Genomic DNA, 17,018 nt, shown 5'->3' with positions numbered 1-17,018 from the left:
GAACAGTCGTCACTCAATACGTGTAATAACGGTAATGCCTCGACTCAGTTCTAAATCTGAACCCTCCAAGCTAGTGTTTTCGGCAAAAGAACCACCAGGGGTGCGCAGCTACCTACCCCATCAACCGAAATCATCGGTGAACGAAGCTGTGGCAGCTATAACCACTGTGCGACAAGTACGCGGTTCTTACAGCTGATGGTGATTCAGCAACTGGGTAACTACAACAAGTACGCGTCCTTACAGCTGATGGTGATTCAGCAACTGGGTAACTACAGTTTGGTTCCGACTCATTGGTTACGTCATCTTATGTATCAATCTGAGGCAGTGAAACTTTCACAAAGTCTTGTTGCGCTCGTAATCAAATATTTATATTTCTAACCCTTGTTTCATTTCCTTTACTACCCGCAAGCTTGCAGAAAGCACCGAGTGTGCAGGTATCTAGCGAGCACGATTCACCATGTCTGTTTCGTCAGCCACTGCAGGAGCTATTTCTCTCAAAGGTTCTGCCGATATATTGGTGGACTATTTTTGTAAGTTTCATGTCGAATTTTTACCTGCCGATGTTATATAGTTTACGCAATCAACAGTATCCTCTATCAGCGTGGCATTTATCCGGAGGCGTCGTTCAAAAAGAATACAAAATACGAATTGAGCATCCTGGTTTCCGCGGATGAGGCGCTCAATAAGTACTTGACGGCAGTGCTTGAGCAGCTGCGATGTAAGAACTGGAGATGAATTGACTTCATGCACTTCAGCTTGGTTACTGATGGGTGTTGTTCAACGACTTGTGTTGGTGATAAAATGTGTGAAAACTGAGGAGGTTTTGGAGCGCTGGCAGTTCAACGTAATCATGGAGGATCGAAATGAATCGAAGTAAGATCGAGCCCCAACCATTTTTTCATTTTATCATTTCAGAAGCCCGGAGAAGAAGTCCCTCGCTTCCATTCAGGCAGAGATTTGCCATGTGATACGCCAGATTGTGGCGTCAAATACATTTTTGCCAGTGCTGGACACTTCCTGTACGTTGGTGTGTGATCAGTTTACCTCTTATTGTCCGTTCTCATGGTTGTCCCGGTTAACTACAGCACCATTGTAGAATCGCCAATTGGTCGTTTCACGATAATATTGCGTTGTAACCCGTCACAAAAAAACAGAACCAGGGCGAAGACAGGCTGGTGACTTTATCCAAGGTCGACATCTGACGACGTAACCGAAAACGGTAAGAGGTGGAATTCATCTTAGCGGGGTATACTCAGAACTTTAGTCAAAAGTCAGCTAGCTAGTGGGAGAGAGCATGTGTAGAGAAAGTATGTGGTATTGTCAGTTGTAGATTTACAATTGACTGGGTAAAACATACTAGTAATGGTAAAATGGAAGTGCGCAGTTAGATCGTTACTTCTAGCTCTCCACTGAGAATGTACTGTCTACCTAACTCAAGTTTAATTCAGTCATCCCACGACAAGGTTCCCCGTCTGAAGAACAACTCATCATAAAGACCATTCTTCGATTCCCTGCCCTTTCATTGAAATTGGTGACCTCCCTAACAGGGTCACATTCATACAAAGCGTCCTATATCATGATGGACATCAGTCTTTCAGCAAAACACAGCACATAACTTATCAGTGCGCGCTTCAATTATGTCGGGTCACTCACTGGTGGTGTATGCTCACGAATTATTTATCCCAAGTTTCCTTAAACCCACCGCATCTACCACCTAAATGTTACGTAGGTACTGTATTTTCAGGTTTGAAGTCATCTTACCATACTTATCCACTGCACACCTGTATACCCTAATTAGATGATGGATCTGTTACCATTTCGGAAGTGTGTTACACTCTTGAGAGGCAGCTTTTACCAGCTTTCTGGCGCTCATTGACCGTCTTTAGGCGTTGGAATCAGTCATCGCAATGCGGCACTTAACGGTCCTCATATCACAAGTACACACCCAACAACCATCTGTGTCATTTCTGTCACACCACTTTGAATTTTGCGCTTTCAACCCAAATAACCTGCGATACAAACCGGATTTCCGCTTTATCGAGGAGCGAGGTGAGTACAATAAACCAAATGAAAGAACAAACTGTGCACTCAGGATGAGAGATCACCTTGTAGCCTAGTGGAACAGCGGTTGAAGTGGGATATAGACTGCGGATATCACTTCGTTGTTTCAGTTCTTTTCTGTCCGAGGTTTTACAGTTTCATTTTAACGGGCTATGATGCCTTATTTGTATGTAGGAGTGGGGTATTTGGAACATTAACAAGAGTTCTATGGAAGAAGTGCTCCTGGAATTCATTAGACAGGTTCACCAGGGTCATGCGTACCCACTTATTCATTTGAGGCGAGGTAATCAACCCAAATATGTGGATACAGGCTCACGAAAAACAAAAACAAGACAAGTTGATCGGTTCATAGGAAACCTGTTCCACTTATTAAAGAACTGTTCTGAGTCAAAGACCACATTTAGCGTCCACTGAGGGGAGTTTCATTGCGGGTGGACGGCTGTACTGTTGCTCAGCAGTATAACTCAGCGTTCTCTGCTACTCCTTAACACTTACATTCCATCGGGTGTCCATTCGTCGTTAGCTGGATTCTGTACTAGTGCAAAATTTGAGGGTAAAGGGACGAGCTAATGACTATTCGTCTTAACTTTTTATCGGAGGTTTGCTTACCAGTCGACAATTACTTTACATCTTCAACATCTCGGATAACGCTTTGAACATGAATTACCCGCATTACCCAGCTTTAGATTTGAAACCATTTTTTACTCCTAGAATTAGAATATAAAGTTGAAACTTGTTACCATTGTTGTGCGAACCCACACCCCTATGGGTGGTTGCATTTCGGCTTTACATTCAGTTTGTTGCAACTGAATGCTGTCCCCGCTCTTGTACCTTATTGTCAGAAAAAGACTCGTCAACAGGCAATACAATAACCTTATTGCGAGCAAACGAGTGCGAAAGTTATAAGGGTCTTCGCGGTATTTAAAGCACACTTTTGACCCTGATTGGCGTTGGGTGACCACCCATCATCATCTGCCGTGCTTCTGTGGCATACCGGAACATTCATTATCAGTGGCTGTTGCTGAGTTAATCGACTACTTGACTGGCCTGTATGCTTTCCGGTTTCCTTATTGCGATTTTAGCGGAGTTTGAGGGTTCTAGTAATTTTCGGACATTCTGGGATTATTTCTAGGAATCTGGACTTCCTGACACAGTTGGAGGTGTTTCACTGAATTTCCGGACGTACATTTAATATCCTCATACAACTGTAGTTCTTTGAATTGGTTTTCACGCATTATTCTATGGAACGCTGGTACCTAGGTGAAGGTGATATACTTTTCCTTTGTAATACGACTACATATCTACTAGAGATGGGCTATCTCTGTTTTGACCCCTCACTTCTTATGAACGAATCTGGGTAGCTGTTTGAAGTTTTATTCTTGGCTTGAGTTTTTTCTCTTGTCGGTAATACTGATTTTATCTCGAGTTTCAGGCAAGATGGCCCTCTCTTTTCTCAATTAGATGATGGAGTCATTTGCTGTGACGTTGATGTACTTTTAAGCTCTTCATCCAGAGAATATGACTAGACTCCATATAATGAAAGGACAACCTTAGTCGCAGCGCTTGGCGCTTGCGATGCGTTCCAGACCAGAGGATGGTTTGTGTATGGTCACGTGGAGCGAAATCTGAATTTGAGGATGGGATAACTGACGTAGTGAAATTCCATTGTTTTACCTCAGTTTCGGTCGTTGATAAAAACATCTCTTCAATCTTGTTCATCGATTAAAAGATGAGGCGAACACTGGTGTTCAGATCGCCGCCCTTGGGTATGCACCGTTGTCTTTGGTGACGAACAGGAAGCACCACTGGTAGTGCACTTTTATACTGTCCTTCAGCATACGCTTTTTCTGCACGAGGTGCGAATTCGCACTTCAGTCTCCGAAGTTGCATTTGATCTGAATTAAATTGTGCTGAAGTCAGTATACGACTTTAAAAGTCCCAATTCATGCTTCAAAAGATGCGTGGATTATATGCACCAGCCCACAACACGAGTGGTCGTGCTATTAAGTGGTTCGGGCATGTCTTCTGCGAGCGGCTGATCTAAGGTGTCTTTATGTATTTGGGCTACCAATAACCCAGACCCGTCCATTTCTGGTGTTGGTCGGCATCAACAAATTCACGTGAAGAATGGTCCCGATGTAGAATCCTTTCGACACCTAGCTGCCACACCACTCGAGGGAAGCATCAGGGCCAAGATACTGCCAGGTTGCCCAAGCCTAGAACAGGAGCAGTCGAGATGCATGGGTCGGGTTCGAACCATGGACCTTCCGGCCTATAAGCTCGCACCTTAACCACTGAGCGGCAAAAGACTTTACAGCGTATAACTCAGTCGCGGAGAATGTCTAGCACCATCAACTTTAGTGGTTCGGCTTTTTTGCGATACGAATCGATGCCTGCCGAGAAGCGGTGTTCTTCGCGTTTTCTTTCAGAATAAAGCGAACTGTGCGGTGGGCGGCCCAAAGGATGTGAAGGAAACCGCGAAGAATTGTGATGTTGCTGTGGTCCTACTGTAGCAGCTAAAACCCTTTGTACGGCAAGCTGGTAATGATGGTCATGCAGTCTTCCACATTATGGTCTCCATTATTTTCCTTGCGCTTGGGTGAATACATCGCAATATCTAGTAGCTGTTTTGCATTCCGCCTCTGAATGAACGCCTCAACTTTGAGTGGGGTAACTTTGGTGGGTGTTAGGTGGAATCCCACGCACAAACGGCCTTGCCGCTCACAGTTAGGTGCTGCAGCGGCCGGTAGGCCTTACTCGCACTTGATTGATCCAAAGGCCGAATGACCGACAGCCAATCGTGTCTCAATATCCGCTCAATATCGACCATCACTTTCGCGTCCAGAGTCAACGGAATTTCTTGCATTCATACACTTTAGACACTAACCGCCGTATTCGTTCTTTCAATTGTTTTTGGGCTTTTAGCACTCAACGTACCTTTGTTGATGGTTCTAAGACGTTGGCTTGAGAGGATCAAAGCGAGAGTTGAACTGAGGCGTAACCGTTATTTTGTTAGGCTAATATCGGATCAAGCAATTATTGGCCGTCTGTTTATTCGCTGAGCTGGGCAATTCGATTGCAAACGTTTCATCACCAATTGAGGTGACGTCCTCAGTTTGTTAGGGGCGTAGTGGTGCGTAGCGATGGATTGGTGGTTGTATAAGACGACACATTCGACAACCTCAACCTCATGGATTAAGCCAGAACTTCACGCGCCTACTTAAATCTAGAAAGCTTGGTGGGAGTTCTAGCTGTTCATACGATGAACGTTGATCCTGTTCTGGCTCTTTTTGTCCGTCGGATTATACCGGTGGATCTCCTCTAAGGCAGTTTTGCACGTGTTTTGCGTTGAGTCACGTGTACAACTATATGGACACTCCACAGCCTAGTGAAAACCCCGGCGGAATAAGACTGAAGCGCGAACAGTTCCAAGTAAATCAAGGTGGTTACTTTTAGCAACCTTCTAGGTCCAACACTTTGGGGGTGTTCAGACCGCTGAAACGAGTCGGCTGTAGACGTAAATAGGGACGCCTGGAGTTTGCTCGTTTCGGCTAAAACTGGTCTACATTGCCACTTAATCAAACACAAATGGAACTCATGGCATTCTTTGTTTGGTTTTGTTCATACGCCGGTGGCCATAGAGTCATTTCTGCCACCGTTGCAAGTGGGTGTTCTCACACACGGAATTAAGCCGACGTCATACAGCTTCCATCCAGTTAAGCTGTTAGGCTGCCAAGTATTGCTTCAGCCGATGTTCGATTCAGGAATTGGTTTCGGTCTTCCTTCTTCCAACTTCTCAGAAGCTCCTTGAACCATTCGTTTAAAATATCACGCCGGATTTACACCAGAAGGATACTGCGCGTGATGGTAGGCAAACCTGTGTCCTGCACATGAGGCTTCAACTCAGTACTTGAAGGGTCTTGCATTATTGTGTTCTGTAGAAGAACAGAGGAACCATGTCGTACCTTATCAATATTCTCCCCGATAATTTCACCTTAGCTGATCTAAGAATGGCTGCATGTCCCGGTAATTTCTGACTTTTCTCTTATTTCGAAAATTCACAGAGATGACTTATTGTCCCGGTGTGTTTTCACCTTTCCAGGCACTTTCGAACTGCTTATTTATACGGACAAGAACGCCCAGATCCCAGACGACTGGGATACAACCGGTCCACAGTTTGTGGCCAACTCTGCCGAAATCAAGTTGCGCTCTTTCTCAACCACCGTTCACCGAGTTGATCATTTAGTATCATACAAACTGACCTGCTGATTCGGCCAACGTTTTGTTAACATCCGAGATTCTATTTTTGTCAATACATCTTCATTTTTTCTTCACATCTTGCGTAAAGTTTATCCCTCGGAATAAATTGGTAACTAAACTACTAGGACAAAATGCACTTGACGACCCTTAGCTGTACTAGAGTCGGCGGTGTTTTGGCTGAGTCTCTGTTTGCAGCAAAGCCTTTCTACAGTGATCACTCATGTGGTGACCGATTTTAGCTTTTATTGACAATCTGTTTCTGGAATAAACTGCAGTCTTAAGGGATTCAGCAGCTAGCACAAGTTTGACAACCTTTACATCAGGAAACTGAACTGCTACTCTCCTGAAACTAGGTTGAGGATGTCACAAACAGGCATGGGATTACGATAGCATCTGTTCCTCCAGATTGGCCACTCTGAACTGTCCTCGTAGATGGTCATTTTAAAGAGACCTACCGTGCTTCTCCGTACTGCTAATTTAAGTACAACATCATCTAAGGGTCGAATGAACCTGGTCTGTTCGATCTACGCATTTGAGGGCGTAAGTATTGGATGCTGACTCATCAGAGTAAAATGCAATTTGCTGCAGTCGTTTCACTTCTATCGACAGTACCTGTTGGGCAACAGAAATGGAAATGCACAGCCCATAGATTATATTAGGTGTCATGACCAAAGTACTTCCGAAAATTAGATGGGCCGCGCAATAATTTCGGCGACCGCGGGATGGTAACTGGCGGCCACCTAAGGGACACCAAGTGAGCTGAGTAAATCGTAACAGTACAAACCTACAGCTTTATTCTGTAGGCAGCCGGTGGAATGCTACTTAAGGAAGGGGACGCATGTTGGGAGTTTTCCTGAATGACTGAGCCCTGAGAAAACATGGGAGAAATTTCCGTTTGCTGGTTTGTAATCGTGTAATATATATAGGCGGGTTTATAATTTGGACTGTAAAAAGCGTATTTGAGCGAAGCATATTTTACTTTCGGTGCGATGTGAAGTCTCCTGACTGGTAGTTTCGAAATTTCTAACCTGGCTTCCTGGTAGTTCTTTGTCTACTTGATGGTCGAGATGGCCCAAGTGGTTAGAGCGCGAATTTACTGACCGGAAGGTCCGTGGTTCGAACCCGACCTCTGCCTCTCGACTTCCCCTGTCTAGGCTTGGGCATCCTGGCAGTATCACAGGCCTCGTGCTTCCTTCGGGTAGCATGGCAGCTAGGCACCAAGTGTTACAGCTGAGAGGGTTTCTTTCTTCCTACTGGTCGATTTTTCAATTTGTTTGGCTCAGTGAATTCAAGCTGCATTATCTCGGCCTTATGTTGAAATGCGCGGATTACGTTGTTTTGATTAATATCATCAATCGAAGTCACGCAAAGCGTAGACCAGAGCTTGTTAATGGAAGGCCGCATACTGAGCTAAGGAATCAAACAGCGTACAGCTATCAGACTGTTGCAGGACTGACCACTCTCGGATCGTAATCCGTGATCCGTTTGTGTCGACTCTTCGATGGCTTGAAAGAGTCACGCGCGGGATATGGTGCACGAAATGCTATCAGAATCACTATTTCATCCTACTTCTAGCGCGTCTGATGCAGGCTGATGATACTTGGTCTGCTGATGATCAAACCTATCACATTCGATTTTCAATTGTAGGTGGACCATACGACGGACGTTTTGTTTGAGATAGATCGGTGATTCAGGTGCGGAACTGCTGCCGGAAGGTTCGCGGCTCGAACTCGACCACGGTGTTCCGACTGTTTCTGTCTAGGCTTGGCCAACCTGGCGGTATCCCAGCCCTCGTGCTTCCTTGGAGTTGTACGCAAGCGGTTTGCGCGGAGCCGTGTCTGACACTATGTGCGAGCTGCCGAAGTAAACCCGAGGGGACAATATCGGTGAGTGAAAACGCGGGTGCTTGTTGAGGTCCGTCAGGCGAGCATGAGAGCACAGCACTAGTTCTTTCGCACCAGGGCGCTGGTCTCATTCATCAGGTTTTGCAAGTTTGCGGAATACGGCACTTTTCCAAAATACACAAACGTGTGAATACTCTGGTGTGTTTGGGTGCAGGATGTACAGGTAAGAGGCAAACTAGTAGTAGTAAGACTGTAGACCTCAGCACAGTCATCCGGAAAAATCCGCAAACGGATCTCTGGATTGCACAGGGTCGCTTGGAATACGAGGCGTTTCGGATTGAAGAGACGACGGTACAGGATCGCCGCATTTTCTTTGGAATCATAAAAACGCTTCTGAAAAAAATCGTTGAATGCGGAGTGGACATGATCAGAGTCGGAAAGTCACCTTGCTCAACTTTCATGCCAGTGTCGAACTCGGCAGACGCACGTACTAAGACTGACTCACGGCATTGAAGGGGTCTGTTTATGCTGTCGATCTTTCACGAGACAACCGAGCTTTCGGAGGACGACCGATAACGTCTGCTTACCCACTGAATCGGTCCGAAAATGTCTGGTATCGTCCCCGGCTTTCTTCAAGCTGACATGCTGCAAAGCTGAGATCAATCTTACTGCATCCTCTTCGGAATCCACACAGTTCCTCAGGGTTATTTTCTTCCAGGATACTAGCGTCCAGTCTATAAACAGGGTTGTGTTTACAGTGTAGAGGGGACTGATCTCTCGACAGCTGTTCGTTTTGTCGGATCCCTTCGCTTAAAACTGGTATGATGGTGGAGTACTTCAGCTCATTCAGTCTCCCTGTCTATAGTTCAGGTGGGAATCTCCGGCTTTTCTTCTTGGTTCACTTTGGGTACCTCAGCGGGAGGACAGTTGTGCTCAACCTCTGGGTGAGATATAGTAGGAACATACACGCTGTCAAAAGCAGCGAAAAGTCCTTTTGACTTGACCACTGCGAACTCGACTTCGTGATCCATTCGCTCATCGTATGAAGTTCCAGACCAGTAGAATATGTATTCAGCTTCCTTTAATCTTCCCCAATCGATCAATCGAGTTTCTCAGAGAGTAGCTACGTCAAGACGATAGTGCTTCAGCCCCTTGGTTACGAGGGATGTAGGCCTTTAGGGTCTGTCGCTTTCTTACTTGCGTGAGCAGTTCATGTTCCGACGCTACTCGACCATGCAGCGTTGGAATGATTAGCTTAGATACGAGCCGCCAGCTGTGCAAATCTCAGATTTATTTTGCTTTAGTCTGCCCCAAGACATTCGCAGATAACTTTCAGTGTACGCACCGGATTTTGAAATGGGGTCAACTTACTATTTATTACTACGTGGTCTTACACGGATCGAATTAAAATCAATTTACTAAGCTGACCGAGGTGCCTGAGCCCATCTCACTCTCTCTACTACACTGCGTATAATGTTAACGCTCTTGATACAGTTGCCTTTGTAAACAATCGGAGTTTGGGTTAAGCAGTGAGAACAAGCGCATGATTTGAGATCGCAAATACCAAACTAACGGTTTCCATGTAGTATTCTGAAACCAAACACACCAACGATTCGCTACTGTTTCTAAGACCTAAGGGCCTTCCACTCAAACGAAACGAACCCGAAGACCACACAGAACAAAAGAAGGCATGTTTATACAACCCTGGAGATAGCAGGTTGAGTGGAGTCTGGCAGAAGCGGTTACTGGGACCAGTCACCTGGGTTTAGGAGTATTCACTGTTCTGGGGCCACGAAACCGTAGCGGCTTTTGACCACCACAGACCACAAGATTAGGGGGTCCAGGATAAGAAGACGGATTACGGGGATCGCTCAGTTGGGATGCATTTTCATCCAGCAAGTGAAAAATAGCGGAGACCGACTCTTTTCCTATAATGGAGGATATGGCATCGTCATAATCGCCAACACAAATGTCCGGCACGATACTACTGGCTTCACGAGTACTATGAGGCGGATTTGTTTCTTCCATTAACCTTTCACCTTTCTCTCCATCAAATGCATGTTCTGCATTCTCGAGCTGTCGAACTTGTGCATGCAGACGGTTGCTGAGTTCTGTCAGTGCTTGTTTTTCTCGTGCCAACTGACGGATAATGTTGACAGCGACATGCAACTTTTTTTGGTACACCTTAATGTCAGCATGACTGTCTGACGAAGATCCAAGCGGAACTTGCTTCGTTTGTTGTTGAACTACCTGACTGGCTTCTTCGCTCATCATATTGACAGATTTACGAAGGCGGTCATTTTCTTGTTCTAGTTGCTCACAATGGTTTTGTAATCGATTAAGTTGTTCGATCAGATATTCATGTTTACAGCTAACGGTTGGAGATTTCCCACTTACAGCTGTTGTCAACGCTTGTTCAAGATCCTTGCGCAGACGTTCGGCTTCAGTTCGGGCAATGCGAGCGTTTTTATCCATCATTTTCCGGCTTGCGTCCGCTTCCTTGAGGGACTCTAAAGCCACTCGAGTCTCTTCCCTGGCTCTTGAAAGCGCTTCCAAAAGCTCACGTTTCTCAGCTTCAAAGGCAATCCTAGTTTCCTCGTTTCTCTGAAGGACAGAGTCCAATTCGTTTTTACACGAGGTGATATCCGCTCTAGAAAAAACGCAGAAAAGTGGGATAACAAAATACACTCATTTACATACTAATTTGTTTTTAAAGGCTAGACTCAACTGAATTTCTGGATTATGCTATTCCTCAATTGAAGGTGGTGCCTAAAGGCCGTCCCATGCCCCAGTTGAGTGGGCTTTCAGATAATGCGACATATTTTATTGGTGGAACACACTCCGCACACGGCTGCTGAAAAGTTACGTGGGATCTACACAAGTACTGCGTTGATATTGGATGACCTTTCAACATTCGTCTGTTTGACTGCAAACATCAACGTATCACTGTTCATGGAGCGAACTCCTTCTACTGCCTTTACTACAGTGCACTGGAAGATAATTATGTTCAGCGTGGGGCTTCATCGAACCAAAGCCTTAACGGTGCCCTCAATTCATGTAATCAAGGATCACATACACTGGCTCCAAAGGCTATCTCCCCAATATCTCGGTAATCTCTACATAAGCTTGAACGTTCACCTAATCAAGCGTCAAGGGTGAATTTTGCGAGCAGCCTTTGTCAGTCGTCTTCTCTTACATGGTACTCTGTTTATGGTCATGGATTGGAGCGCTCGTGTTGGGCCAATGGAGAACCCAACCCGCAACATCCTCGGTAAATCCGGTGCGCAATGTGAGGGCGGTGTACAACTAAGCAACTTTGCAGTTCCTAACAGCATGTGTGTCTTCAATATGCACTTCCGACATTCAAGGTGTCATTTTACATGGCACTCGAACGACGGGTGGTTGAATTGACTACGTACCTCCCCAAGTTTATTGCACATCTGGTAAAAACTGTATTTTCCTGTCCATGGCTAAAGTTTGTGATGTACGGTGTTTATACGATATCGCATTACACATGCTGACGTTAGACTTTTTTAACCTCACCTGTATTGACAACTGTCTAATGTACAGAGGAAACGTAACAGTATGCCTATTTCAGTTGGGCTTGCCTTAGATCATCCATTTGTTTCTTAAGCTCAAGTGACCCAGATTTCCATTTGTTTTGTTCTTGTCTGTGCGAAGCTTCCATTGTAGCAACAATCTCCTTGCTGGCAGCATACTTTGATTCCAGTTCGCGGATTTTCATGGTCAGTGACTGATTGTCCTTTTGGGTGCGTGCCAATTGTATTTGAAGGTCATTTATTTCCGCCTTTTTTGTATCGACCTGCCTCATAGCCTCTTCTTTGGCGCACACTGCACGCTTCTTCATCTCTTCAAGCATATTGAGTTGTAGTTCGAGGCCCAGTTGCTTTTGTCCAGCGTTCGCTGCAGCCTTCTCAGCTTCGCTACACACCTTCTCAACTGTTGCTTCCAGTTCCGTGACCGAACGTAGCTGCTCTGCCTCTATCTCAACTTGCAAGCGTGCTATCGTTGCCTGCAGCTGAGCTTTTTCTTCCAGTTGAATCTGCCTGACTGCATGCAAACTGTCCGCATGTTGTTGACGCAGTTCCAATTCACGACTAGTATTGTTTTTTCTACAGGCCTCCAGTTCAGAACGCAACTGCTTTTCCGTCGATGTAGCCAAGTCAAGCTGGGACTGATATTGGTCTACGGATGATTTCATTTCAGTTAGAAGAATATCTTTTTCGTACAAAGTCTGGAACACAGAATTAGAAAACAGTATCGGCCAGTCATAGTAAAAGAGTGGATAACGTTTTTCGGATGCACAGCACAGTTGACCGATAACATAAATAAAGTAATAAATGATAATTAAGCTGTAACACCCTTTCGGCGCCTAACTGCCATGCCACCAGAAGGAAGCACGAAGGCTGAGATGCTTCCATGTTGCCCAGGCCTTGGCAGGAGCAGTGGAGATACCGAGGTTGGGTTCGAACAACGGATCATGCGGTTGGTAAGTTCTGACCTTAACCACTAGGCTATTTCGAGCTCACAGTTGGTAAAGTACCCACCAATATAGTGTTAAAAGGAGACCCGGCTGAAAACCAACTGAATCTGTCGATTATGATATTCTCCAACTGAACGTGTTGCAAAAAGACTGCCTCCTGTTTCAGTTGATAAATATTCGATCGATGAGACACACTACTCTTCATCCGTTCCCAAATAGCTTCGTCTTGGCTGTGCTTAATACCCACCCATCAAAAATCCTATCATCACCGATCTTCGATAAGAGATATATGAAAAACGAATTGACGGCTACTTAGCGCAACGTTCACATGAATCTGCATGAGTAGCTAGAGCTTCTGAGAAGGACGAGTTCTACAGACATGAAAATCGTGGGCCGAATGACATAAAGGAGAAGGTAACTGATACCAACGGAATTCACTTCCGTGGACTGGGAAGAATGTGTACTCAGGTAAATCAGTCTGAATAGGGTTCGAAGCGGCTGATTACAGAAAACATCTTATTGTGGAAAGAGCACGCGGCGTGCAAAAAGGATGAAGCCGTTGTACAGTGCCACTTTCGGCTTCTCAACATAGACAGGCTTCACTTACAGGATGAAATCTCAGTTGGAAATTACCAAATCTCCTGCTATTTGGCTTTGACTTTTTTACCTAGCCAAAAGCGGGGAGACAAGTATCCATGTGAAGACTAGCACCAATCTTCACACTTTCTAAGGACTGGTACCTGCAAACAGCTGACGGTTCGTGAAAACTTTGGCACCAGGGCCGCCTACTACAGAACTTGGAAACAACAAAACTTGGCATCTTAGACTATTGAAATTTCTACCCAAATCGGCTCAAAAAGCCGACTTCGAAACTGAACAAAGGAACGGATGGAAAAACGAGACCGAGCTTGGAAATGATAGAAACCCACCTCTGAGAGTTATTCGGGGGCTTGTGTCGAGCACTGAGCGTGAGAGGAAGCCATTAACGTTCTACGAGGGAGGTGGAGAACATGACCCTATCAATCATTGGCCAGTCAGTTAGCCTCGGTCATCCGGAAGGTCAGGAAGAACTCAGTAAAGAGGTTACTGCGGTAGCATATTGAACAGCTCTCTGAAAGCAACACAGCGGTGTGAAGTTACGTCCAACAGATTGTGCGTTGTAAACCTGCCGCTAGCGCGCAAAAGCTGGGCAACATCAGCTGACCAGACACATCGAATTGGCACTTACGTGAATGGTTTAATAGAGTGAATCAAAACATTCCCCCAATTTTGCTTCGGGAAGATATTTCCCCGCTACCATTTACACACCTGACAACTGACTTCCCAAGGCCACCACCACATCGTCAGGGTGGACGGACAGCTTTGTGAAAGACTGTCGCAGGAAGCAGAGTGACCTGGGGATCGGTACTAGGGACTACTCTGTTCAAAACTCAGGTTATGATGACCATATCATGGTACTAATAATTGGTGAGCCCGACGTGACAGTTGGACGTTTTTACTTCGTTTACCTGTGCTTATTCACGCTGTATTTACGCGCACGCTTTTCGCCATGCTAATTTCTCCAGTACGAGAGAAACTCCCAACTTTCGTTGCATCAACATGCGACACCAACGTTGCGTCTGTCCACCTCCATCATTTTGGCACCACTCCATGCATCCGTTCACCGACCGCTTGTTCCATCAGCAATGCACTGCCAAGTTTTTTATGGTCTACATAACGTTCCAAACCTTGACGTACACCCATTTCTTACACTTCTTATCCAACGTCTCGTATGGTCAAATATGAAAAGACACACGCAGGGACAAAAGCTTGTCTACAATGTCAACGTTCAAAGATGCTTCGCCATACTCACTCACACATCGGTACCTTTCCCATTCCGGACCACCGATTTGGCCATATGCACCTCGATGTTGTCGGACTTCTCCCACATCTGTTTTGCTCTTTCTCTAGAGGGGGAGTATTTGTAGTGGACATTTTCTTGTTCCCTCGACCAACTTAGCTTAATTTGTCTAGTACATCCGTGTCCACTAGATCACGCAACTCGCCAGCTCTGCAGGCACACAAATCACGTGGAAAACCTGTCCCGCTCGCAACCCTGACCGACAGCAATTCAGTTCCCGTTTTGTACGCATCGAAACGATTCTGTGTACTATACACACGTCAAACCTTCCTATATATAGGAAGACATAACACAACCAACACACATACTCGCGCGCGCAGTGGACAGGGAGTCAGACAAACACTCCAAGTCCACGGACAGTTACGGAACACATGTAGCAGCTATACTACGGAGAAAACAAGTTTCTGCCAACCGCACTTTCACTCAGGAACTTTCAAAAACGACGAATTCCACTTCTGATTTACTTTATCTTTCGCACTGCATTTATTTTATACACGGTGCAACTCGCTACTGTAACTACTGTCAACCATAGAAAGGACTGTTTTTAGTGCATATACCTTCTGAGTTATATTATGGCTATCATAACTTGTGCACTAATAGGTACACAGACTACCTCAAAATCTGGACTAAAACTGGACAATATTCGCTGATAACCTGGATATCTGACGTTGCATCCTCAAGAGTGAGTATGAAAAGCCTCTTTGGATAGAGTAGGAAACTGGCTGGAGACACCAAACTAGTGGTAAACCCAGTTAAATGCCAGTAACTATCTGTGGGCCATACTTCGTATTACATAAGTGGTCAACTGGTATCGTGGGAGTCCGGGGTTTGTAACCTAGGCGTAGCAATCTTAAAGTGAAAGTACACACCACCATGACCGTGGGAAAATGCTAAATTTTATGGACCCCCAGAGGGTCCATTTCCCAATGGACCAAAGAAAGTGTGCTCAAACTTCTGATATCCTCACCCGAACAGCCATGGAGTACGGATAGCATGAGTACTTTCATGTTCGAAGGTTAGGAAGTTGCAGCGAGAACGACCGTAAAGCCTGGCAACGAGAACGTTTCCAAGTTTCAGTAATCTCAGTTGTGTCGACCGCTTAGCCTATTTACCCTCGAATATCACATGGCTGTCATGCACATGACTATTTCTCGTTCGGATGCGGAATGAAATATTCCAGTGGTAGGAATCTCGATGGCAACGACAATCATGCCATGGCATAAGCACAAACCCGGAGTGTTCAGGCCACGAAAGGTCCGGTGTTAACACGGAATGGGTCTGACATAGGCCACCTAAAATTTGCTCCCATCAGTCTGAAAGTGAAGCGGGATCTGTTCATCAGAGGGCACGTTGATAAAGGTATAACAAAATTAGGTTTTCTACACGCATTGGTCGTCGGGGAGATTAGTGGCAGGGCGCCATAGTGACGCTTCTCATACAATCTACGAAAAGAACTCAGACATAATATAACGTCATTATGGAAACTTATATTCCTAACTCCATCGAAAGAATCTAGTACTTCCTGACGGCTGTGATGGGACGAATAGCAGAACATCATCTCCGGCAGAAGAATAAGCAAACAAGTTCCAGTCACTGCAATGACTCACTTTCCTCAAGTCCGAAATTTGTGATTTCAGAAGATGAATCGCGGAATCGCGTTCTTTCATGGCATTGAGATTGTGTGTGAACGCCTTCTTTAGTTGCTCAAGTTGATCGCACTTTTCATTTAACTCTTTCTGATGTTCGGCCGAAAGTGCCGTAAGGCGCTGAATTTCAGAGAGGAACAATTCCTTCCATTCGGATTCTTTCTTGAAGACTTTCAAGATGGTGAACGTAAGCTGGTACAATACCTTACTTGTCTGCAGAATCCCTTCTGACTCTCCACGTCCGCCCATTTGTTTTCTGATTTAAATTGACGGGCTGTTCTGATAACTTTCTAGTGGCCTTCAATAAGGCTCGTTTAGTTCACGACTGTGTTAGGGTACATTAGATATATACACGACTAGAAAGGATCGTCAGATGTCGCTTCTGGACTCAGATTCATGGGGTGATTGAAAAAGGACGTGGGTGTGGCCATTTTTGGTGCTGGGCACAAATTAATAGAACGAATGTCAATGTTGGTTCACGGCTTTGCAAAAAGGATCAGATCAATGGCCAAGCTTCCGGGTCGAGTTCGCTCTTATCGTTCGTCGGCCTCTGCCCACCTGAAAGCACTAGCGAAAGTGGTTTAAAACCGCTGATCGCCTCTTTGGCGCCAGAAAATGAGCTTCCAAAAGCAAGGATTCACACAGTAACAAACATGCTCCTATTTATGGACAGCTTAACCCAAGCCAGGGACGAAGGATTCATATCGGATGCCATATTTTTCGACTACTCAAAAGCATTTGATAGGGTCCCACACGTCCCGCTGCTCCACAAACTCGAGTCTTACAGGATTCAAGGGGAAATC

At 45.4% G+C, this 17,018-nt stretch overlaps 3 protein-coding genes across 3 annotated transcripts; 2 read left to right on the top strand and 1 right to left on the bottom strand.

Annotated features, from left to right (window-relative positions):
- Positions 1–457: 457 nt before the first annotated feature.
- T265_09418 (hypothetical protein) lies at positions 458–6,358 on the top strand (the record flags this gene model as incomplete). Its single annotated transcript, XM_009175472.1, has 5 exons — positions 458–530; positions 572–718; positions 756–873; positions 916–1,019; positions 6,164–6,358. The coding sequence occupies 5 exons, from the start codon at positions 458–460 to the stop codon at positions 6,328–6,330; spliced, it is 609 nt and encodes a 202-aa protein (XP_009173736.1).
- Positions 6,359–7,043: 685 nt separating this feature from the next.
- On the top strand, positions 7,044–12,675 carry T265_14831 (hypothetical protein; the record flags this gene model as incomplete). Its single annotated transcript, XM_009175471.1, has 4 exons — positions 7,044–7,075; positions 7,389–7,542; positions 8,016–8,223; positions 12,539–12,675. Coding segments are annotated over 4 exons (531 nt in total), but the record flags the coding sequence as incomplete, so codon positions are not given.
- On the bottom strand, positions 9,921–16,464 carry T265_09417 (hypothetical protein; the record flags this gene model as incomplete). Its single annotated transcript, XM_009175470.1, has 4 exons — positions 9,921–10,815; positions 11,810–12,420; positions 12,564–12,695; positions 16,177–16,464. 4 exons carry the CDS (start codon positions 16,462–16,464, stop codon positions 9,921–9,923), a joined length of 1,926 nt encoding a protein of 641 aa, XP_009173734.1.
- Positions 16,465–17,018: the final 554 nt, after the last annotated feature.

The sequence above is a fragment of the Opisthorchis viverrini genome (genome assembly GCF_000715545.1).
Source record: "Opisthorchis viverrini unplaced genomic scaffold opera_v5_282, whole genome shotgun sequence".
Classification (NCBI taxonomy): Eukaryota; Metazoa; Platyhelminthes; class Trematoda; order Opisthorchiida; family Opisthorchiidae; genus Opisthorchis; species Opisthorchis viverrini.
Note: the sequence above shows the minus strand (reverse complement) of the source record. Positions and strands in the feature narration are given on the sequence as shown.